This window comes from Apiospora kogelbergensis, assembly GCF_038363985.1.
Source record: "Apiospora kogelbergensis strain CBS 113332 chromosome Unknown utg000008l_segment0_segment0, whole genome shotgun sequence".
NCBI lineage: Eukaryota > Fungi > Ascomycota > Sordariomycetes > Amphisphaeriales > Apiosporaceae > Apiospora > Apiospora kogelbergensis.
In genome coordinates, this window is record NW_027117425.1 from 1,214,419 (window position 1) to 1,236,968 (window position 22,550).

Here is a 22,550-nt window from a genome sequence, read left to right on the forward strand (position 1 = left end):
TCGAAACGCTTATTATGCGATGGCGATAGCTCTGAACGTGTTGGTTCCTGTTGCCACGCCCGGTCCGGGGTGCAACTTTCTAAATTTAGTCCAAGTTTACATACTGGCAGGATAAACGGTTGAAGAGGACGACTCAACCTCAACCACCAACCAGAATCCCAACCCACAACTATACTTTGTATTTATCACCGATGTTGGTTTCAGTATGGAGGTATGTATGCTATCTACAGCGACATATCCATGTAAATCTATTTAACGAATACTGCATGTAACCATGGAAGGTTGAGGTTGTTCATGGACCAGCCGTTGTTGCTTCCTTCCTTCCTTGTTCGTGCACTCGGGCAGATCCCGGCTCCTTCCCTTCATTAATTCCTCCGGTCGTTGCCCGAACGTTCTGCTCTGAATAATTACCCATGTAAATAGTAGCCAGTCAGAAAAAAATAACCAAAAGACCCTGGCCATGTAGCCTTTTCGATCCAATTCCAGGAGGCTGCTACCGTAACACCGGCAAGTGTCATCAAATTGATCGAACTACTGGATGGACGGACGGATGAATGGGTGGATGGGCGCTGGCCGGCAAGAGGGGAAGTAGCATTCGAATGTTTCTTTAATCTACGATGTATGTACATACGTACATACTCGCATCCCATGTCGTATGCTGCGGGATCTGGGTCACGCGAATGCGCTTCGAACCGTGAGGTAGCCAATTGCCTAGGCCGGGGGTATGCAACGTCCCCCACCCTCGCCATGGACAGCACACAACTAAAACACATGCACAACTTACTTCACTTCATCTACCACCTGCCGCCGATAATGGTGTGTGTCCGCGCGCCCCCTTTATGTTCATCGCCAAGCAGAAAGCCAAATGTAGCGAGAGCCCCTTGCACAAATTAAACAACCACTATGAATCAGTCACCGAGATGCACGTTCGTTGCCATTGACAGAGGAAAAGAGGGCCCTCATTACGCCTCTAGGCCTCTGGGCATCGTCGTCCATGACTATACAATACTTGCATGTGATGCGGCGGGACCATTTCGGTACATTTCCATTGAACCTGGCCTACCGTGTTGCAGAGCATTGCCGTTCACGTATGTATGTACAAGTATTGTATGTATACGTTCCATCAAGGCAATAAGCAACGGCATTCTGGCATTGTCAAAATAGCTGGTAAGCACTATAGGCAGGCACCAAGCAGCTTAGCAGCATGCTCTAGTCTACTGCACTGCTACCAGCGCATCGCGGCAAATGGAACAAGAACATGGCACTTGGCGGCACACACCAACCCGCAAGGAGAGCCTACACCCAGCCAGATGCCACCACATGCATACACGCTTGCCATGCACACCAGCGTGCACATGTAGGACAGGCTGGAGCCATTATGGATGCTGAAGATTCCGGGCGGTGAGCCTACTCGCACAGCCAGTACCGTCTTGCGACGCGAGACGTTGTTTCTGAGCAGATGGGAGCCGACCATGACACGCAAGTCGCGGGTGCCGGAAGTCAAACTCGCGCTAGCTGCAAATCCAACAAGTCCCATTAGACGCGGCCTGAAAAGGAACAGAAACATGCTCCATGACCGAAGTACCGCTCTTCCCAAATCATGTACCTTGCCTACTTGCTCGCTACAATATCCCTTCCATCCACCAAGGCCGCGCCTGATGGTGCAACTTAACTTCAACACACCCCTGACATCGGCTCCCCATTGGTTGCGGCGGACAAGCTGCCGACCAAAATTCGTCGACCCGCCGAGTCCGCTGACATTTTGCCCAGCAGACTACATACACGGCGGTGGACATCCCATGTACGAATTATGCGAGTATGGAACGGGGTGATCTGCTGTAAGCTCGGCAAGGGAGATTGCACCTATTTTCTTACGCCCACATGCGGCAGCAGTCCGTAACGTTGACTTTGCTGGAATCGCTTCTCACTCACCCTCACCACGACGACATGGCATGGCATGGCATGCGGCGAAGTGTCTCGAAATCGACAAAATCGAGACGCGCAGTCAGGTCGGCAAATTGTATGGCCCAGACAACATAGATACTTTCAATCAACACGGAACGACGCCCTTGCACGCGCCTGCCCACCGTTTCCCATGTATCCCGAAGACAGCTGGGGGTTCCGTCATATCATTGGCGGCTACAATACGGGGCACACACCCTTGCGAGAATAAACTGGTCTCAATTCTTAACAAATCAGAGAATCACTCACCACCGACGCTATTAGTATTGGCCGAATAACGGAGCCGTCAAGAATTGCAAGTGCAGCATGATAAAACGTGTTCTATTTACCCCTGGCGGTTTGAGAGTTATATATATATAGATAGATAGATATACACACGTATATATGTGTGTGCATATAAACCGAAGCGTGCAGCGTGGTAGCCCTGGTCGGTGTCGTTAACAGAGCCGGGTTATTCTCCCTCGGACACAGGGTACGATCAGCGTCACCGAAACCGCCGTGAGCCCGCATTGCTGTGAGTTGTGATCGAATCCATGTGGCAGTATCGGTGGCTTGGATCCTGGATTCAAGCGGTCGCGTACCTTGGCGTCTGTCCGTCAGACATTACCGGATTGGCCCTTTCAAGTTAGACTAGCCGGGCGCCTTTTGCCAAGCTCGCCACAACTCAGAATAGTTTTGATGTTTCATAGATGGGTTACAGCACTTCGGACATGTGGTCATTCGCCAGAACTGCTTCTGGACGGGCCGAAAGGTATTGCTGGGTTAGGCGGTTTGTCATCAATTGCATACGAAGGGTCAGCGGCGAGAAATCGATACCGCTTTGGGCTGAAAGAGACGGGCAGCCATTCGAATCCTGGTTGCATCGTGATGCGAAGGGGCTGGTTTTGTCCGTGCTTATGTACTGCATTACTGTTGCGTAGTATGCTGCCCTGCCATACCAGTATTGCGTGGTGGGTGGGCTAGAACTGCGCGGAGGTGATCGACAGTGACTTGCCTGAGCTGTCGCGGCTGTCGAGCTTTTTAGTTTCAATATCCGTTCATTCAGGCCAGGCAGATCGCGGCCCCCAACAAATTAGGACTATCAGGTTCTCACATTACAGCATACTCCTACATCATGCCACAAGCGGCAGCCTACCTCAGCTAGCCGTGAACGATTTAGAGTTTCTTGCTGTCCCTGCTCGGCATGGCGAGGGAAAAGGAACAAGAGAGACATGGGCATCAATTACGAGTATGGGGTCGCATAGCGCGTCAAGCGGCCCTCATTTGCCAACAGGTACTCGGTAGATGCTTGTCTCTCGTCTCGTCTCGTCTATACATATGTATCTCCTCCTGCCTCCCTGACTACGAGCAAACTAGACCCATTGGACGCCGTGTTTGGCGGCACGATTGGGCGCCAATTTTTGGGGAGGACGGGCGGGAGAGAGTCATGATGCCGACGCTCGTGCGTATGTATGTATAGATTGCCGTGCTAATAAGCGAGCAGAGTCCGGGATCCATCGTTTGCGCTGGCTTGCTGTGGTCCATTAACGTTTGTGGCCGGCCGCCGCCTGGGGCGTTTTGTGAGTGGACGAGCGACTATTTGTCCAGTCCAAGTCTGTATGCATGTATGTATGTCTGTCTGTCTGGCCGTCTGTCTGCTTCTGTTGTGTGCGGGTGTGCGGATTGCCGTCCCCCCGAACAGCACATACTTCCTCCGAGAGTCTACCAGGTAGGAGTGCAGGAGATGGAAAAAGGAAATACTCAGAAAAGGGCTGCTGGCTGCGGCAAGCACCCCTGCTCCTGTGGCTAACCATTTTCCCATGACCTGCCTGGCAGCCTGGCTGCAACCTGAGGTACCTAGAAGCCAGCTAGGCGCACTCTTCCATCTCGCAGGCCGGCAGGGGGTGTACGGGGGTGTACGGCCAAAGTACCAGGACCCCTGTTTTCCCTGCCCGCTGATGTACCTGCTCTATCCCAGTAGTGTTCACGCTAGCTTGGTCGATGGCTTCCCTGTCGCGTATGTCTCCATCGTCATGATCCAGGCATGTATCGAAGGTACCTCGCACTATCCATCCTATCATCCCTACCGCCTGGCCAGAGAGGGCCAGTACGACGAACCCCAGTCAGATGCCCCTCCACCCAGCAGCTCGAATTGCTCGAGAAAGAGACATCTGCGACAGCCATCCTAATTAGCAGCACCCTCCTCGTCCATCGCTGTTAAGAGCGAAGCGCCAGATACTGGGGCAAAACCCCGTCCAGGGATGTGGATCTAGCTTAGGCGATTAACGTTGCGCTGCGTCTCTCGTCTCTTTCGTCTCTCGTCTTCCTGGCTGGTTGCGCCTGCATAGTGTCCAAAGTCCCAGCGAAGTACTTAGCAAAGATTACAAAAACAGTCGCAGTACCCGCCGAGGCACATACCTCGCCTTCCCGAGTCGCATTTTATTGCTTTGCCTTTTGCTGCTTTGCTTTTGCATTGCGTTGACGCTGCGTTTCGTTGTGTGTACTATCTCGTCGATAAGAATACCAAACGAACGAGAAGAACATACTTACCTTACTTCCAAGCTACCGGGTGGGCTTGACGCAACGTGAGAACTACCACTTTTCGCTCTCTCTCGGCTCCGTCTCCTTACATCAAGGATCCCAGACCGCAACAACAACAACTTCCTGGAAACCCGGGCCCTTCTGTCGCTCACTTAACGCAACTTACTCTTTGCTGGGCTGAGAGCCGTAGGATGAACAAGTCAAAGGACGACTCTTGAACTAGTTCTCTCGGACACTCTCTTTCACCAATTTATCTCGTCTGCCGCCCTTCGGACGGACAGCAACCAGAATCTGAAACGCAGAGTTACAGCTCTCACAGGCGCAGCACAATCGCGCGGTAAATCGCCCAAGCGCCAAAATTTCACAACTTACCTCACAACTTACAGAAATTGGAGACATCTCCCTTAGAGAGCACAACCGCCAGCCAGGAACGAAAGGGGATCCGGAAAGGAAGGCAAAAAGGTTGGGAAAGGGTCGTGGACCGACTCTCGCGAAAAACTTCCTTTGGGATTCCTCCATCTTCTTTTTTATATTGGCCCCAGCGTCGCCAGCAAGCCCGAGGATCTCTTCGGAATAGCCAAGGTCGGAGGATTATTGGCTACACCTTGTGCGCCTCCCAGCTCAGCTTTGCCCGCCAGTCTCACGCAAGACGATTTCCTCGCTTGCCAAAGTCTCCGCCACGCCTCGGCGGCGCAATCGCTCGTCAGGATTTCGAAATTCAGTCCTCAACCACCTAGCCGCATCTACTTCTTGTGGCAACTTCTGGCTTTTGCCTTACCGTGGTCCGCGTCAATTCCGCCTGCAGACACGTGGTTTTCGATTTTCGTCTTGGTTCTCCACTCAATCTGCGCCTGTTTTGTGAACTTGGTTACCTCCTTGGGGGCCAATTGAGTCTTGTGTGCGGATCCTCGTATTCAACTGAGTTGGTGTATCGTCCGGAGCAACCGTTGGCAAGTATCTGAACCTGAGACTTGCGCAGTTGGACCAGGGCTTCCACTGCAACCAGTAACGACAATCGCGCGCACCCATTGGCAACCCCGAACTCTAGTTTATGCCCATCGAGCATAGTGCGAGGGCATTTCTGGGGATTTCACAACCTACCAGACTCGAAGTTTGAAGGATATTATAAAATGACGTCTTTCACGGCACTTAACGGAGGCGACCAAAGGCCGATGGATCGCACCAGCGGCAGTCCCACGAACAAGAGGCCCGGCTCGGAGGAGCAATCCGAGATCATCGTCTCGGGCCCTGTGCCAAGACCGTCGTCTCGTGATCACCCCTCGAACCAGCGAGACCAATGGTCAAGTTCTGGCCCCGAAAGGCCATCATACCCATACCCTGACGTGGAAGGGTCACTTAAGCGGAAACGATCCAACTCTCTCGAGCTTCGTAGAGAGGGCCCGAGTGCGCCGAATGCCCCGGAAGACAGGACTCCCGCACCGCCTTCACACCCGGAACCGCGGGACGTTTATGGCACTTCTCACCATCATGAGCGTGACTACCGGCCCTACGGGGACGAGCATCGGGGCGAACGCAGCGACCCTTACTATTCCCACCATACTAGGGACGAACGGTCAGCGTATGAGACGCAGAACTCGGCCGTGTCTTTAGCATCGCAATCGGAAGGGCAGGGCGATGATTCGCTCCGCAGAGCCACTAGCCAGATGGATTCGCAGCAGGGTTACTCGCCGACTAGTCCCGGCGAAGACGAGTCCAGCTACTATGGCGGTTCGTACACGCCGGAGCACCGGAGAGATGGCTCGGTGATCCAGTCCGATCCGAAGAAGAGAAAGCGCAACTTCAGTAACAGGACGAAAACGGGTTGTCTGACATGCCGTAAACGGAAGAAGAAGTGCGACGAGAGCAAACCTGAATGTAAGTGGTCCCCAAGCGACTTGGGATTGGTCGAAGGCTGACTGTGAAATCTAAAGGCAACAACTGTCTCCGAGGAGGATTTATCTGCCAAGGCTACGCGAACCAACGCGGATACCAAAAGATGGAAAACAAGCCTCCAGCGGTCCCGCTCGAGTCTAAGGACCCCAGCTATGTGCCTCCCGGTGCTTATGGAATGCCACAGCAACCCCCTTACCCTAGTCAACCTACGAGTCTGGCAGCGCCGCCTAAGCGAGAATCCTCTCCGCTATACCGGGGTCCTTCGTTACGGATAAACCCGCCTCAAGGCCGTCCAGTAATGACCGATGACGAACGCACTGCGTCGACAATTCCAACGGCATCCGTGGCTAGCCCGGAAAACAAGCTTTCCAGCTTGCCCTCGGCCTACACGCAATCAGCCAATCCTTTCCCGACTCCTATTAGTGCGATAAGCTCGGCTGCAGCCAACTTCGAGACTCGAAAGGAATACCACCACCAAAGGATACCCCCTCTACAAGATGCGAGCCGTACCGAGCCCGAGACTCCTCAGTCTAGCATACCCACGACACTGCCTCAGATCAACATACTCAATGCCCCGACGCGGACCGATAGCCCCAGCTCGCACCACCAGCAGCCACCACCGCCGCCAACTTCTGCTCCCATAAGCACGACAAGTGCTCAGGTGGCCGCCCAACTCGCCTTGTCACACAACTTCCCGCCGCCTCCTCGTCAAGCAACTCAAAAGCAGTTGATGCTCAGGAACGACTGGTACCAGCCTTTCAACAAAGAACTGGTTCTTGAACGGGAGAGATGCAGTGCCGCCTGCTGGAGGTTCAACAATTCGACGAATCCCAACAATGGAGTGTCTGGCAACGAGCGGTCGAGACTTTTCCGCGAGATCTTGATGCCCAAGGAACCCATCAACATGTCGCCTTCGCAGACGTCTCCCGTGTCTAACATAGGCCAGGTCGGCAATGACGTCGTGATCGAAGCGCCCTTTACCTGCGACTACGGTTACAACATCTCCATAGGACAGAACGTCTTCATCGGGCGCAACTGTACCATCATCGACCCCTGCTCCGTGAAGATTGGCAACAATACCTACATTGGACCCAACGTCAGCCTCTTCGCTGCTACCCTGGACACGAACCCGGCGAAGCGTATGGGCAGCAAGAGCCTTCAAAAAGGAGAACCTATCACGATCGAGGAGGATGTATGGATTGGTGGTAACGTGGTTGTCCTGCCTGGTCTCAAGATCGGCAAAGGCTCCACGATCGGTGCCGGTTCCGTTGTCACAAGGGTACGTTGCTATTCTATCTATATAATCTGACCACCTACTGACAGTTTTTCTTTTAGGATGTACCGAACTTTACGATTGTCACCGGCAATCCAGCGCACGTATTGCGCGGCATCCAACCCTAACTCTACACGCGGGAACCTCTTCAAACTGCACATACGTCTTTAATGTTAACGTTACCCGATATCTTCCGCGTCTACTTTCTTCAGATTCGTCATGATACCCACTTCGTTACTGTTCAAACAGATAATAGCGTTTTTATTTTCTCACTCTCACAATTACGATCGTCGACCCCTTCTTTTTCTTGCGGCTCATGCGTTCATGCGATCATGTGCTTATACGGAGAAGAATAACTCTCTCACATCCTGGAAGCATTGCAATTTATACATGGCATGAGCATCTCTCTAACGACTTTGGCTTTTTTTTCTCTCGGTTTATCTTTTCCTAACGTTCTTCTTTGTTCATTACGGCTGGGTGGGGATCTTAGAGAGCATCGTCATGTTATGTCGTTACGATTAAGGAGACATAGCGAAGAGGTATATCATGGAAAGGAAAGGAACATGGCTAAAGGTGAATCAGGCTTTCTTTTCCTACCGGGGGGTGATGGTAACCGGCCGGGACAAAACATTTATATATATATATACAAGCCAAGGGGAGGTTCTACACATACATACACACCACATATGAGGAAGAGGGGCATAAACAAGCCTGATGAACAGCGGAATTAGCTCTGGAAGCTACCTTAATCATACTGATGGGGGTAAAGCTACGAGGGGAAGAGGCGATGAAAGTCATTGGGAACCTCACATACGAGTCGTGTATATCCATGTTCGTCCGCACCTGTTCTTGCTGCGCGGGAATTCTACATTAATGACAAGATTACTTCACGTTTCACATCTCTCGCACCGTGTTCTCTTCCTTGCCCGACTGTTATGATTAATTGTCTCCCCTTTTAGCTTTTAGTCCACTGCGCTCACTTTGGTCACGGATATATTTTCCTTCATCACAACTTTTCCTTCAAATTAATAGTACCCTGCGTGCGTAGCGTCTATTTGTCTCATGGCACTGTAGTCGCCACTGTAGAGCTCTTGCCGCACCACCGGCTGAGCCTTGGCCGACACCTTCTGGCGCGGCCCGAAGCAGACGTTGGTGGGCGCGTACTCGGTAGTGGGCTTGTAGCGGGGTGAGAGAAACAAACACTTGACGATACTGTCGGCGCCAAGGCAGTATTTTGCTATCTATACCTGTTGGTTAAAAGTCAGTTCTCCGTCCCTGGACGACGGACAAGGCCGAGAACATCCTGGGTTGGGTCCGTCGTTAGAAGGAATAGTGATTGAGCGGTAGATGAGGTAGCCTCGCCGAGAACCAAATATCGTAGAATAATAATAGACATGATACTGCCCAACTGCAAGGCCTACTTTCTAGGAATAACGGTGCTTCCCTCGGTGTGGGCTCATCACAGTGAAGCTTGAAGACAATGTTAGAAAAGACGAAGAAACTTATGTGGTACACACATAATATGTTGGAGTCTATCCTCATCCCTTTGCTATTGGGCGATCTGGCAAGCTCCTTTCCATCAGGGGCTGAACAAGTGTCCCATAGAATCAACATAGCACTTCTTGTACCGTACAAGACAGCCACACAAATGGATGGTGGGCAGAGATGGCTTTGATATTTGTTTACTAGCACTCTCACCTGACAACGACCTATTTCTTCTGACGCTTGGCGCTCTTGTCACTAACAGAGCTCAATACGCTTGCAGAACGCTTATTGTGTCCGCCACTGCTGCTGGGTCTTTCCTCCTTGGTATCCGCGGTGCCAGTCTCTTGCTTGACCCCGTCTGTGCTATCTTTGGCCTCTTTGGCAGCGGCCTTTTCGTCGTTCACCCTTGTGCCGTCTGTAGCAGTGTTTTCGGCTGAGGATTTTTCATCTTTGGAAGACGAATCCTTGTCGCCATTGGTACCCTCACCACCTGCTGGCTTTGCGGTGGTAGCTGCAGACGAAGCAGCATCGCCTGCTTTCTTTCCGTCTTGGTTTGCCGCGCCGTTCTCCTTGGTAGTTGCGCCGTTGGCGCCGCCACCCTTGGTTGCGGACTCGGCAGCGGCAGCTGGCTGGGCAGCAGGGCCACCGTTAGCCTTCTCCTTTTCGGCCTTCTTGGCCTTCTCTAACTTGATCTCGGCGTCGAACTTGTCGCTCAGCTTCTTCAGGTCGAGCAATGTCTGGATGTTCACCAACAAGTGCTCCATCTGGTCCACCACGGCCTTGGTCGGCATCGTCAGCCGCGCCGGCACATCCAGCTCATTAAGCGTGTTCGTTATGCGCGCATGCTGAGCGTTGGACTTGGTGGTGAGGATCTTGTTGATGCGGTCGTAGCGGAACGTCGGGCCACTAGGCAGACGATCGTGCGTCGACACACCGTAGGTGAGCTCCTCCTGCTCGGTGAGCTTGCGCCGCTCGGGCGCCTGGGCGCCTTTCTTTGTGGGCTTCTCTGGACGGGCATCGCTGGTGCTAGCGACAGAGTCGTTCCGGCCATGACCATGGCCATGGCCACTAGCAGAAGCCGCTATGCTCTCCCGCCGCTGCTCAGCCAGCGGCGTGGAGCCAGGTGGCGCCGAGGGGCCTGCCGAAGCAGGTGTGTTCTGGCCGTCAGTGCCCATGAGCGATTTGCGCTTCTTGGACTTATCGGCGGTCATGAGATTCTGAAGTAGAGTGTGGAGACCGTTGCTTGTCTTGAAGGAGCTCAGGTCCTGAGTGGTTTCGGTGGTGGGATAGTCTAGGCGGTTGTAGAGTTCGCGACGCTCCTGGTTGAACTTTTCGGTCCTGGCCAAGATGCGTCGGACTTCAAGCAGCAGCGATTCCTCTTCACGGGCCTCGTCTTTAGAGCGACCCATCTGGGCTTCGGCGAACTTCTTCCGCCTCGTCTCGTCTTCGGGCTTAAAGTTGACCATGATCTCGTGCAAACTGAACTCGGCTTGGTTCATATACTGCACGGGCCGCTGGACTGCCATCATCTTGGCCGCAACTTCGTAATATCGTGCCTTCAAGTCCTCCAGAGTACGAGTCTTGCTAGCTGGTACCACGGCCGTACTGGAATCTGTGCCTGCATCTCCTTCCTTTGACCGATAGTCGTACCGGTCCCATATCAACGGCCACCTCAAATCATAGTCCCTCACAGTTTCCATCAGATAATCAGTTTCATCCTTGGTCCATTCGTTGTTAGCCAAGGTCGAATTGTACTGGTCCTCGCTGTATTGTGGTACGTCGACTTTCACGTTGAACTTGGCAAAGCTCGAGTCATCCATCTCCTCGGGCTTCGACTCGCCATTGTCAGTGTCCATCTTGCTGTCCTCGCTCGGCTGGCCATTTTGCTGTGGTTGTTCTGGCTGGGGCGCTGTAGGTTGCACATCGGTTTTCCGTCGCCAGTGTCTGAGTATTAACGACTCGTCCCCACGCGCCGAGTTGCGGAACGGGCGCATTTCCCATCTTGCTGCCGGTTTCCTGCTTCCGAAACGTCGTTTTTTGAATGAGGATATTTCGGGGACGATGGCGATGGGATTGTCGCCGCCCAAGTTCTGCACCTCTCGAGCCAGTCCTTTCAGGTTCTGGCGGGCGATTGACGTTCGTTGCTTCTTCGTCGGCCGGGGGCCCCCACCCTCGGCGGACAGGTTGAGCATTTCGCGCACATCGTGGGAAGTCATCCTGATATCAAAAGGTGGTTTTCCTTGGTTGATCGGAATCGACGTCAGTTGGTGGTGTGTGCAGCGCGCGCGGAGACGCCAGCCGCTGGTACGACAGTCGCGCAAAGGTTCTCGTTTAAATTATTGCCACAGAGAGAAGCATCGAAAGAGAAGCGGTTGTTGGTCCAATTTGATGGTTTCTCCGAATGCTACGCGTCTTGTTGATGGCTTAATTAATTGATTGCTGAGGGCGTCGACGACCACTGGCCGAGCTCCAGAAAAATTGAGATCCATAGTGCCCAGAAAGTAACAGAGACCATGGCCATCCACTGATGGAAATGCACGAGCCACTCCCTCCAGCCCTCTAACCGCTATGGGTTAGCCACTACCAAGCTGTCTCTCAGGCCTGGCCGCCCCCCCTGGACACTCTGCCCTTTTTCCCTAACGTGGCAGTTTCCCATGAGGCTAGAGAAAAGACGACAATTGCTGGAGACGTTTGGTAGCTTTAACTCTCTTGCTATTTCCAGCCTGCCTTTACACTCGCACCGCATCACGCGACAACACCGGTAGAGAGCCCTTCCACCGCCCCCGACGACACCACCGAACACTTCCGGAAAAGGGAGACAGGCCAATTGAGTGTACCCCATCCGCGTCCAGCTCCGCCCTCGTTCCACCACCGTCAACATGAAGGCGATCCTCCCCCTCCTGTCGCTGAGCACCGTCGCCCAGGCGCTCTACTTCTTCATCGACGGGTCGCAGCCGAAATGCTTCTTCGAGGACCTGCCCAAGGACACGCTGGTAGTCGGCCACTACGAGGCCAAGGAGTGGGACGAGAACATGCGGTCCTGGTCCAAGCATGACGGCATCAGCATCTACATCTCCGTTGATGTAAGTTGGCATTGCTGCTGCTGCTGCTTTCTGCATAGCAGCAGCCTTTCCCGCTCCCCGCAGTTGGTTCACTGCCCCCATGGAAACAAAAGGCTAACCACACTCGCTCTATGCAAATAGGAATCCTTCGACAACGACGACCGCGTGGTGTCGCAACGCGGCTCAAGCTCGGGGCGCTTCACCTTCACCTCGGCCGAGGCCGGCGAGCACAAGATCTGCTTCACCCCGTCGTCCAACTCGGGCCGGCAGGGCTGGCTGTCGCAGCACCACCCCAACGGCGGCATCAAGCTGCAGCTCGACCTGGCCATCGGCGAGTCGTCCGAGATCGCTAGCACCGACAAGGGCAAGATGGAGGACCTGTCGCAGCGCATCAAGGACCTCAACTCGCGTCTCCAGGACATCCGGAGGGAGCAGGTTTTCCAGCGTGTAAGTCTTCATTTTGATATACAGACAGCCACCACATATTCTTCTCAGGAGACGAGGAATGATGGACGGACATAAGCTAATAACGAACGTATGACAAAACAGGAGCGCGAGGCCGAATTTCGAGATCAGTCCGAGAACACCAACAGCCGTGTTGTTCGATGGATGGTTATTCAGCTCGTGGTTCTTGCAGTTACCTGTGCATGGCAATTGTCGCACTTGAGATCGTTCTTCATCAAGCAAAAGCTCACTTAAGGGGGGTTGTCTCCATGATAGTTTGGCTGGCTGCCTAGGTGTGGGAGGTCGAGAGAGGTTGTAGGGATATTACTGGGACCAGGCATCCCTCTTATATGGATCGAGGAGGTATCACTTATATGTCTTGGGAGATGAGGCCATGGTTTACATCAAAACAGGGTAGAGAGAGAAATGTCCTGGCCAGCGGATATGGGCTTTGGCTTTGGCGTTGGTGATGCTGTATAATGAAAACGAATGACTCCTAACTCACTGCCTGTCTACTGAGGCACTGTGATACATATCCTCGAGGGTGTCTATCGTTTGCTCCAGTGCCATGAACGTTCTACGTTACCAATGAAGGACAGAATCCTCATGAGAACGCTATGCTTGGTCTCATTGCTTGGCAATGCTGGATATCTACACAACACAAGATGCTTAATCCACACCCTGAGAAGATTCCATAGTAGAACACCCAACTCCAAAGTTGCATGGAAGGCCGTCGTCGAGTGGAGGGTAATAGTCATCTTTCTACTAACAGTAAACAGTAGGTACTGTAAGCCAGATGCCACCACGTGTGGGAGGAACTCGGTAAACAATCACTTTGGCAGGTGCTAATCATTGTTCTGAAACCTCTTTGCCGAACACATATCGGCTTCGTTCTGGAAATGGGTATCCTGTCTGAAGCCTCCATGGGTAGGTCAGGTAAGGCTGAATATTTGGCAGTCATGCGATAGGTAAGAACGAACAGCAGGTGGTTTTCAAATTTTTTGTTCCCGGTGTATTCCTTTTCTACAACACAAAACTCAATGTCCTTTGACCCTATGTCCCTGTATGCCAGATCTACTACATCCTCAATCGCCCCTCGCCCCTCACTCCCTCCTCAACTGCCGCCCCCTATCGCCGAAACAGTAGCTCCTCTGGTTTGTTGTGATCGGCACTTAAGCCAACTTAATTATAGACGGGTTGTAAATTCGCGAGGCGGGGACCATCGAATAGCACGATTATATGTGTGAAAGAACCCTAATGCCTGTCAAATGCTGAAGAATTCCACCAGCGCCATGCGCTTGCTGTGTCGCTTTACTGAATTAACACGTCTCCCCCCAAAACTGCGTTTACTCCGGTCCGTAAACGAAAAAAACGAGGGTCGTGAATGATGCTGATAAAATAGAGAGGAAAATTTTGTTGGTTCGTTTCCCAGACTCCGCCAAGTGTTCCCTGTGCCAGAAAACGATGAAACTCCATAGATGGGCCCTGCATTTTTACATAATGATAAAAGCCGGTTCCAAATCTTGGTGGTAGAGCTGACCTGCCGAGATGATATCCACGAACAACTGCGCAACGGTGGGACCGCCCGAAGCTGTTACACAATGGCAACACTTCGAATCAGGACAACATCGAGGCAGGCATGGCGGTTATGCCAGGGGCCACTGAAGAAAATGCCGAGTGTATCGCGCGCTGTCTAAGAATAACAAGTGTTCGTGAGCAGGCTTCTGTGGGCACGACGTGCCAATGCCAATTAGAGCCGCATATCAGTCGTAGCTGCGTGAGGCAGTGTGTACCAAAACAGTGATGTTGAGAACGGGATGCAGCCCAAAAGAGTATTACAAAGGTGTAGTATGTTGAAACATCGGATAGGATGTCGGCCATCCAATGCTCATTCGGAGTCTATACGGAATCGCAGATGTGAATAGGTCAGGTGCATTTAGCCTGTGGAAATGTTAGTACACGCCCCAGCTATTCAGATCGCTTGGGTTTACTTACCACAGCACAGGACCTTCATGAACTTCTGGAAACCAGTAGGTTGAGGCTGGGTAGGTTGTCCATTGCTGGGCATCGCCTGAGCACCCCCGCTGATGTTCGTTTGGGGGCCATTCTCGGAGGCAGGTTTTGACTGCTGTTTTGGAATTGAGCTTGTGTTGACCCAGTTGGCGTAGCCATATCACGAAGTCCCCCCACCCCGCTGGTTCGTTGTGCGTTAAGTGCGCCTGGGGCGTTTGGCCGGCGTTTGTCCGTCGCCTTCGCTGGAGACGGAGGTGGGGGCTGCGCGGCGTTTAAACGCTCGATGGTCAAACCAGGGTTGCTGAGCCCCTTTCGCGAGTTGCCGTGGAGCTCCATTTGAGAAGGGCCCGGCCTTTGGTTTGGGTTGTGGTAACCGCTGGGCTTGTGCATGCCGTCCCAGCCCTTGCCCGAGTCCTTGCTGATCTTCATCCAGTCGTACTCGCCGTCCTCGACCTCGCCCGTGTTCTTCAGAGCCTGGGTGAACAGGTCACGCAGGTAGTCATAATCGGGGGTATCCTCGAATCCGAGGTTCCGCACATACGTGAGGTATTTGCTGAACTCCTCGGGGAAACCTTCGCACAGGTCCTTAATCGGCGTGGTCTGCTTCTTCTCGCCAATCTTCTCGTACTTCTGCTTGTTGGTCGCGGCCTTGAGGCCTTGCCATGGTAGTCCACCACGGAGGAAGTACATGAAAACATGGCCCAGTGCCTCGAGATCGTCACGGCGGGACTGCTCACGACCCAGATGCGTGTTAATACTCATGTATCTGGCAGTTCCCGACAGCGACTTTCGCTCGCGGTAGGGGATATGCTGCTTCGTCTTGGGATCGCGGTACTGCTTCGCCATTCCAAAATCCACAACATGGATAACATTGGCTGCCTTGGTGCCGGGGCGTCCAATCAGGAAGTTGTCAGGCTTGATATCACGGTAAATGAGGTTCTTCTCGTGAATCGTTTGTACTCGGGAAAGCTAGAAATCGACAATCGTTGTTAGTTTGGATTGCTCAATCGGCGAGGGTTAATAGCTAATGCAGTGGCGTACCATTTGCTTGGCCACCATAACAACGGTCTTGATAGTGAACCTCCGGTTGCAGTGGTCGAAGAGATCTTCCAAGGAGGGACCCAGCAAATCTATGACCAGGATGTTATGAAGACCTTCTTGACCAAAGTAGTAGACATTAGGGATGCCGGCTGTTTGGGGTTAGCAACATTGGCCATAAGCTGTCGAACGACGGGTCAAAACTTACGACACCCGACCAGGATCTTGTATGTCCGGTATTCATCTCGTAATTGCGGTGCATCGCTCTTACGGGGCTCCTAAACATGGACAATTAGTATACTGGAAGCACGACAGGCGGTACAGCGGCCACGCATGAGCACGCACAAACTTGATGGCAACTTGCTGGTTGTTCAGCAAGTTGGTACCCTCGAAGATGACACCAAAGGAGCCCTCTCCTATCTTCTTGCCCACTCGGTAGTGGACACCGACGACATTTGACGACGACGAGGCCATTTTGTAGAGGTCGAGAGCTTAAAAGGATCGCTTCCGAATTGAAATATCGAGTCCAGATGGCGAAAGGCCGACGTGATTGCGTTTCGTTGGGTCGAGGCGAGTCGATCGGGTAGTCAATAGGACGGACGGGCGGACAGTCAGGCCTATTGTATTGCCAACGAAGGCCGAAGGAGGATTCTCCTTCCTTTTTCTGGGGCACTTCCTTCTCTCGAAACCTCACAAAGAAAATAGGAGTATCGAAGATACTCGAGCACTCTAAGCCGACGCGAAGCTCATCCCCGAGTATCTATTCTATTGTTGGTGAGAATATTGATACGAGAACTCGAAAGGGGAAGGAGGGAGAAGGGAAGGTCGGTAGGTGTGGAATGCCCAGAGGGACGACGAGATGGCTTTGGACAAGGCTCTCTGTGTCGTGGTCGGGTCCAAGGATGTTATGAGTAATTGGCAGGACTGGTCGACTGGGCAGGGTGGAATTGAAAAGGGAAGGAAGGCGAGCAGCGTGTGTGCAGTGCTTGGGGGAGAAATGACAAGAGAAAGAAAGGCGGAATGCAGCCAGTACGCGCGACTGGGAACTGGACTGGCTGGAGACTGGAGCAGCAAAGAAATCGGCCGGTTTAGTCCAGTTAGGTGGGAGAGTTAAGGGGGGCTAAGGCACCGCCCAGTAAAGAACGCTAGGAAGGGCCCTGTGGAACCCAGAAAAGAGAGAGCGAGCCAGAAAGAGCCCCGGCAGGCCAAGCATTCAGAATTGGGGTTGCGTTGCACAGAGCAGCGAGAGCCACAAAAATGGAGAGAGTCAGCTCCTGACCAGTCCTGGCCCGGTCCCTGCCCTCGCGACTTAATCCCAGCAGAGTCGTAGCCTAGGTACGCAAAGTAGTCTGCTAACAAAAAAAAAACCAGGCGAGCACCTCGAATTGAAAGCAATGCAATCAATGGTTGAATTGGATGGGCAACGTGATGTAGGTGTAGGTGTGTGTGTGTGGCAAAAGCGTCCAGCGCAGCGAGTGCAGGTGATTGTTGTTGTTGTTCGAGATGGTCGACAGTCACTCATGATTGGGGGAGCAACTTTATCAACCAAACACCGTCTGACTTCATTCCCTACTTACATAACATGCACAACCCATCCATACACGAACCTATCCAATCCAATGTCTTGCATGTACTGTTTGTCTACCGGCGACTGGGGTGCAGCCAGACTAATCGCGGCCGAGTATAGAAGAGCCATGCACTGAGATGGTGGACGATGGAATTGATGGTTGGTTCATCGCGGCATGGCGCCCGGTGTGCCCTACCGCCCTACAGCCTGCAGGAGTTACGTTGCGGATATGCGCCAGAAGTCTCAGAGGCTGTCCTTCCATCGGACAGCCAAGAAGGAGAGAGACGAAAGGCAGCCGGCGGGAGAGGAGGCTAGGGAGTCAGTGAACATATTCAGGGTGCCCTTACTAAGGCGCTGATTGGATGCAGGCGGGCTGATGGGTTGCTCTTGGTCTTGTTCTCTCGCTTGTGTACGACGAGTACCTTTCATTTCTATCGCATAGCGCTGATCGGATTTTGTACCTGGCACACAATCCAGCACCGACCGCAGACTGCGCCCCTGGCCCAAAAGATCACGACTCGCAGCCCCCGGCGGCACGGATGCCGGTCCTCTTCATCCATTTTGCGAGACAAGCATCGGCCATTTCAGGTTCAATAATACAAAATGCACACTGGCCCCGGCGTGTTGATGAATCTCAACAGAATGGGTTATTACCATTCTTATGGGCCGGGGGTACAACATAACGGACAGCGTTGGTTTTGTCGTACTGTACCGTATGGTTGTGATATGCGACAAAGGATCAAGTCGAGCCGGAACCTTCAACGTCCTCTCGTGCACCAAAGGTTTGGTCAAACACCAGTCAATGCATGCAACATTGTTTTTTTTCTGCCCCTACCAGCAGCCAGAACGCATTTGCATTTTTGTCTGCGTTTCAGCTTACATCCACCCGCGTCCGACCTTCCAGACTTTTTAGGAGGATTCTGAACCGCATCATGCACATATAGCCCGATCTTTAAGCAAGGTGTGCTCCCGTATGTTTCGGGCGTGTGCCTGGCGACTCCGGTGTCAAGAGTAACGTCGGAACTTATTCATGGAGGCGCTGGAGGTTGCGACCGCTCCAACACGAGCATCAACTACGCGAATCGCTGGTGACCAAGTGTTGACGCTAGGCGGATGAAACAAACACCAAATCAACCTCGCTACCCAATCTCTTTCGTTCTCTATCAGATACTTGCGACGCACAGCTACCTGCGCGTCCGGCAGCAAGTACTTGTGTTGGAAATTCCAATCTGGCAGCCGTTCAAGCTTCCAGGTACTAGCAGCTAGAAATGTAGTGCGATGGGGCTGCGTGGGTATTTTCCTTAAGGCAATGTCCGAACTACCCCAGGAGAAACGGACCGGAATATCCATTGATGAACAGCTATCGATATGTCTGATCCCGCTTCCTTTTCCCTCGTCGTCATCCGAGTCAGCATCGCAAGCGTCCGCCTACATCGTTGTTTACATCTACCTGGCTTCTGGGCGACTCCAGTCCCCCAATCCTGTTCCCAGGAAATCTCTCCTCCCATGCTCCCAGTCGACAGTGACCGCGATCAGCCGGTTGTCTGGCGTACTAGTAAGACTTGCGAACGAACTAGCCGGCTGGGGTGGCATCCTGGGGTGTCCGTTATTGGCCCATAGTTGCGTCAATAGGTCCTGCCGAACCCCCTGCATCTGCTGAGGTTGTATCCAGTATATCTTTCACATCGAATGGCTTTTTGGGATTTCGGGGGCACAGAAGAAGGGGAGGGACCCTTGGGCACATTCCATTCTCGGCCCAGTCGATTGGACAAGGGGGCCAAATCTCCTGGTTCTGGCCAATTCCCTTCCACCACCACAATGCGATGCGACGCTACTAACATGTGAGGTACATCCCAAATCCAATTATCCAGGAACAAGAAGAATCTCATCTCACATCATATCGCATCGCCCTTCCCAACTATTACTAACAACCCTATCGTTGCATCAGACCTCTCATCTACCGAAGAAAGGGTCCGTCGTCGCCTGTGACACATCACCGATCTCGTTTCTTGGTCTCGGGCCTGGTCCTGGAGGAGTTGAATGTCGGTCACCGGGCTAGTTCCGTTCTCTATACCTACTCGGTACCGTCTTCACCGACAAAACAAGCACGGCAAAGCTCTTCTCATGCCTGCCCAGCCGTTGCCCTTGACCTCGGCCCTTGTGGGGACGTTGCTGCAACCTGCAAACCAACTGTCGCGTCTAGTTAGTTCGGGTCTTGGGTCTTGTTAGTTCTTTCAGACTGATCGATCTAACGAACACCAGGTCTATTTGTATCTATGATTTGACCGGCCTTCTCCGCAGCTGCTTCCTTCGCGACTATTAGCATGTAATCTAGCGCTCGGCCTCCCTCCCCCCTCCTGTTGCCGCTTAAGCAATTTTTTGCCGCTGCGGCTCGACTATAGTGCCCTCCTACCCATTGAAGCTCGCGATAAGTATCTGTAGTCACTACTTGTGCATCAAACCGCACAAAAGTAACTACTTGGGGCTGCAGGATGGTACAGCGTGGCCCACCACAGGGCCTGGCCCTTGACGAGTGTCACTACCCCGACTTTCACCGTCTCGAGTTTCTCTCCTCAATGTGATAGCCAGCGGCCCGGCAAAGATCGATTGGGATACCCGATCTAGAGATTGTGTCATATGGAGATTCTACCCCAGCAAGAACGTTTATCAAGCTGCTGCCCGGCTAGTCAGTTGATGTGTTTGGCATGGCCTCAGGCCATCGATCCCTGGTACCAGGCGGCGAAGAAGCAGGGCCATCCGAAATACTATAACTTGTCGTGCCCTGCCTGCCAAGGCTGCATATCAAGGGTCTGAAATCTAGGGACGTCCCGATAAGAATTGTTTCACGCTACAGCCGGGCATGATCCCAGGATCGCAGATGTATAGTTTACTCACCAAACGAGCCAACAGAGCTTGGCGATTCTTCCGCGGCACTCTCCAGTCCGTCACACAACCGCGTTTCATTGTCTGTTGGAGGCAGCCCGGGCGTGATGAGGGCTCAGATATACACTACCCCAGCAATGCAGATGGATTTGGTCTTCGTACTGCACAAACGTCCGATCCGGCGGGTGTTCCGAGTCATGTCCTAGCCAAACCTCCATTCGGCGGCGCTTATTACCTTGTCGGCTACACTGTCGGTATGCAAGCAAGTCTCAGCGGTCTCACTGCCCTGGATTACTCCTGGTTTACTGATGAATGAACCCGCCAGCCTATCTATTCGCTTCTGTTGGCCACGTCGTCGCCGATTGACTGGAACAGTTTTGGGAAACCGAAGTCACCGAGATCCATAACGGGTTCATGGTTTAATGGTATGATGATTTCGGTTACCACTGTGCGACTTAAGCCGCATATTATCATGCGAGTGTATAAAAGCTGCCATGTTTCTATCAAGGAAAGGCCTCCTATTTCTCCCCTGTGTGAATCTACCTGTTGTCAGGTATACTTAAAAAGAACATTTCAGACATCATTCTCTTTTGCCAATCTCCACGCCTCTTAGAGCTTGCGATCTCATCATTTCCTCATCCAGCATGCCGGATTTATGGAAGTGTCTCAGCAGCCCCTCTTCGCCGTCCTCGTGCATGGCGTGCCCTTTGCTAATGATGCCCATACTGTCGCGCATGAGGAGCTCGTAGACCGCCGTGGCGCAGAGGGTGGCCGGGATGTTGACCAGGATGGCGATTGGGCTGTAGTTCATGTAGGTGAAGGCCTCGCGGCCGAAGAATAGGGCTGCCACCATGCGCGTGCCCAGGTCCCGGGCCATGTTGGCGGCGATTGTGATGTCGGCGAAGCCCCAGATCATGACGGCGTAGCCCAGGCCGATGGCGAAGGGCACCGTGGTGTGGCCCACGAACGGGTTGGCCGGGTCGATGCAGGCCCAGATGACCAGGCCGATGAAGAAGTCGACGAAGAACTCGGTTAGGAACACGAAGCCGAGGTTGGTCTGCTCCGGGTTCGGGAACGAGCACAGGATGCTGGCCGGGGTGGCCGCGCCCACCAGTGGCTTTCCCTCGGCAATTAACGCTGCACTCATGGCGCTGATCTGCGGCCAGTACATGCCCAGCATGATGAGCCCGGCCACGAAAGCGCCCAAGATCTGGGACAGGATGTAGTAAGGCACCTTTTTCCATGGAAAGCCGTGCCAGAAGGCGAAGCACAGCGTGATGGCCGGGTTGAAGTGGCCGCCCGAGGTCGGGGCGCACGCAATGATGGCAAAGGCGATGCCCATGGCGTATGCACACCCGACCTGGAAAAGGCCACCGAAGGGCGACACGCCCAAGGGGTGCGTGGCGTTGGTAACGAAACTCGCCGTGGCCGCCACTCCCGGGAAGACGTACATGAAGACCCCTATCGCTTCGGCCAAGCATTCGCGCAGCCAGCGCGGTCGCCGGCTCTCGAAGTCCAGTCTCCGTTGGGATATCGGCTTATGGAGGACGACGGGACGTGCGACATGGCGTTGGATCGCCTCGGTTACCCCGATCTCTACTGCTGGGGTTTTAGTATATGCTTAAGTTCCAAGGTTGGCTCGGTTGGGTTTGGGTCCTGGAACTCACAGTCATGAGATTGTACACGGCTGAGTGGTTCGGAAGCCATAGCTGCTGCCGACTTGATAACCAGCAAAGACGCGATGAGACGGTTGTCGAAATAGATGATCTCTCACGAATTCAGATCGCAAGCCTACTCTTTTATAGTCTAGACATGTGGGAACCGGGGCCAGATGTACGGGCAGGCCCTGGTTTGCGTGGTCTTTATACTATGGGATCACCGCTGTCCCACACGGCCTGCTGTCCCATGGGGTTTCCAGATCACCCTTGTTCACGGTAGCCCTGGTATCGATGATGCCAATGATGGCAGGCCAACAAACATGGTTAGGATATGCAATGCGGTGGATGCGGGTGCGGTCGTGAGGTCATATCACACGGGCATCAAAGCCTTATTGGTCTCACAAAGACGGGTAGATCTCTCATATCTTGGAGGGGGCCGTGATTTGACTCGCTGCGCGCGAGAAAGGGAAAAGTCGCCTCCTTAAGACAAGTTATAAGATCAAATCTCCCATATGCGCAAGGACGGGCAGCTGAGTGAGCTTGCATTACTTTCTCCAAATGCAACATTACTGCATATTTCATATGTCGCCGTAAAAGAGGAGGATCAACAAGAATGTGCTGGGAATCGCATCGAAAAACTTCCTTTCGCTACGTGCTTGTTCGTGGGGCGGCGATGTTATTCGCAGTCTCTCAAATCCAAACAACTAGTGCAGGGCAGCTCGGCGCGAGCCTATCGGCGGACAAGTGGACGG

The 22,550-nt window shown here is 53.1% G+C and overlaps 6 protein-coding genes across 6 annotated transcripts; 2 read left to right on the top strand and 4 right to left on the bottom strand.

The window, feature by feature from the left end:
• Nucleotides 1-5,612: 5,612 nt before the first annotated feature.
• On the top strand, nt 5,613-7,776 carry PG998_012364 (uncharacterized protein; the record flags this gene model as incomplete). Its single annotated transcript, XM_066879180.1, has 3 exons — nt 5,613-6,357; nt 6,414-7,654; nt 7,711-7,776. 3 exons carry the CDS (start codon nt 5,613-5,615, stop codon nt 7,774-7,776), a joined length of 2,052 nt encoding a protein of 683 aa, XP_066725564.1.
• Nucleotides 7,777-8,673: 897 nt separating this feature from the next.
• Nucleotides 8,674-8,950, bottom strand: PG998_012365 (uncharacterized protein; the record flags this gene model as incomplete). Its single annotated transcript, XM_066879181.1, has 2 exons — nt 8,674-8,860; nt 8,937-8,950. 2 exons carry the CDS (start codon nt 8,948-8,950, stop codon nt 8,674-8,676), a joined length of 201 nt encoding a protein of 66 aa, XP_066725565.1.
• Nucleotides 8,951-9,357: 407 nt separating this feature from the next.
• PG998_012366 (SWR1-complex protein 4) lies at nt 9,358-11,349 on the bottom strand (the record flags this gene model as incomplete). The annotated part of the gene is made up of 1 exon (XM_066879182.1): nt 9,358-11,349. One exon carries the CDS (start codon nt 11,347-11,349, stop codon nt 9,358-9,360), a length of 1,992 nt encoding a protein of 663 aa, XP_066725566.1.
• Nucleotides 11,350-12,012: 663 nt separating this feature from the next.
• On the top strand, nt 12,013-12,894 carry PG998_012367 (emp24/gp25L/p24 family/GOLD-domain-containing protein; the record flags this gene model as incomplete). Its single annotated transcript, XM_066879183.1, has 3 exons — nt 12,013-12,216; nt 12,337-12,642; nt 12,745-12,894. 3 exons carry the CDS (start codon nt 12,013-12,015, stop codon nt 12,892-12,894), a joined length of 660 nt encoding a protein of 219 aa, XP_066725567.1.
• A 1,755-nt stretch (nt 12,895-14,649) lies between these two features.
• Nucleotides 14,650-16,164, bottom strand: PG998_012368 (casein kinase I; the record flags this gene model as incomplete). The annotated part of the gene is made up of 4 exons (XM_066879184.1): nt 14,650-15,621; nt 15,694-15,842; nt 15,899-15,968; nt 16,036-16,164. 4 exons carry the CDS (start codon nt 16,162-16,164, stop codon nt 14,650-14,652), a joined length of 1,320 nt encoding a protein of 439 aa, XP_066725568.1.
• Nucleotides 16,165-20,720: 4,556 nt separating this feature from the next.
• Nucleotides 20,721-21,847, bottom strand: PG998_012369 (aquaporin-9; the record flags this gene model as incomplete). The annotated part of the gene is made up of 2 exons (XM_066879185.1): nt 20,721-21,739; nt 21,808-21,847. The coding sequence occupies 2 exons, from the start codon at nt 21,845-21,847 to the stop codon at nt 20,721-20,723; spliced, it is 1,059 nt and encodes a 352-aa protein (XP_066725569.1).
• Between the last annotated feature and the right edge of the window lie 703 nt (nt 21,848-22,550).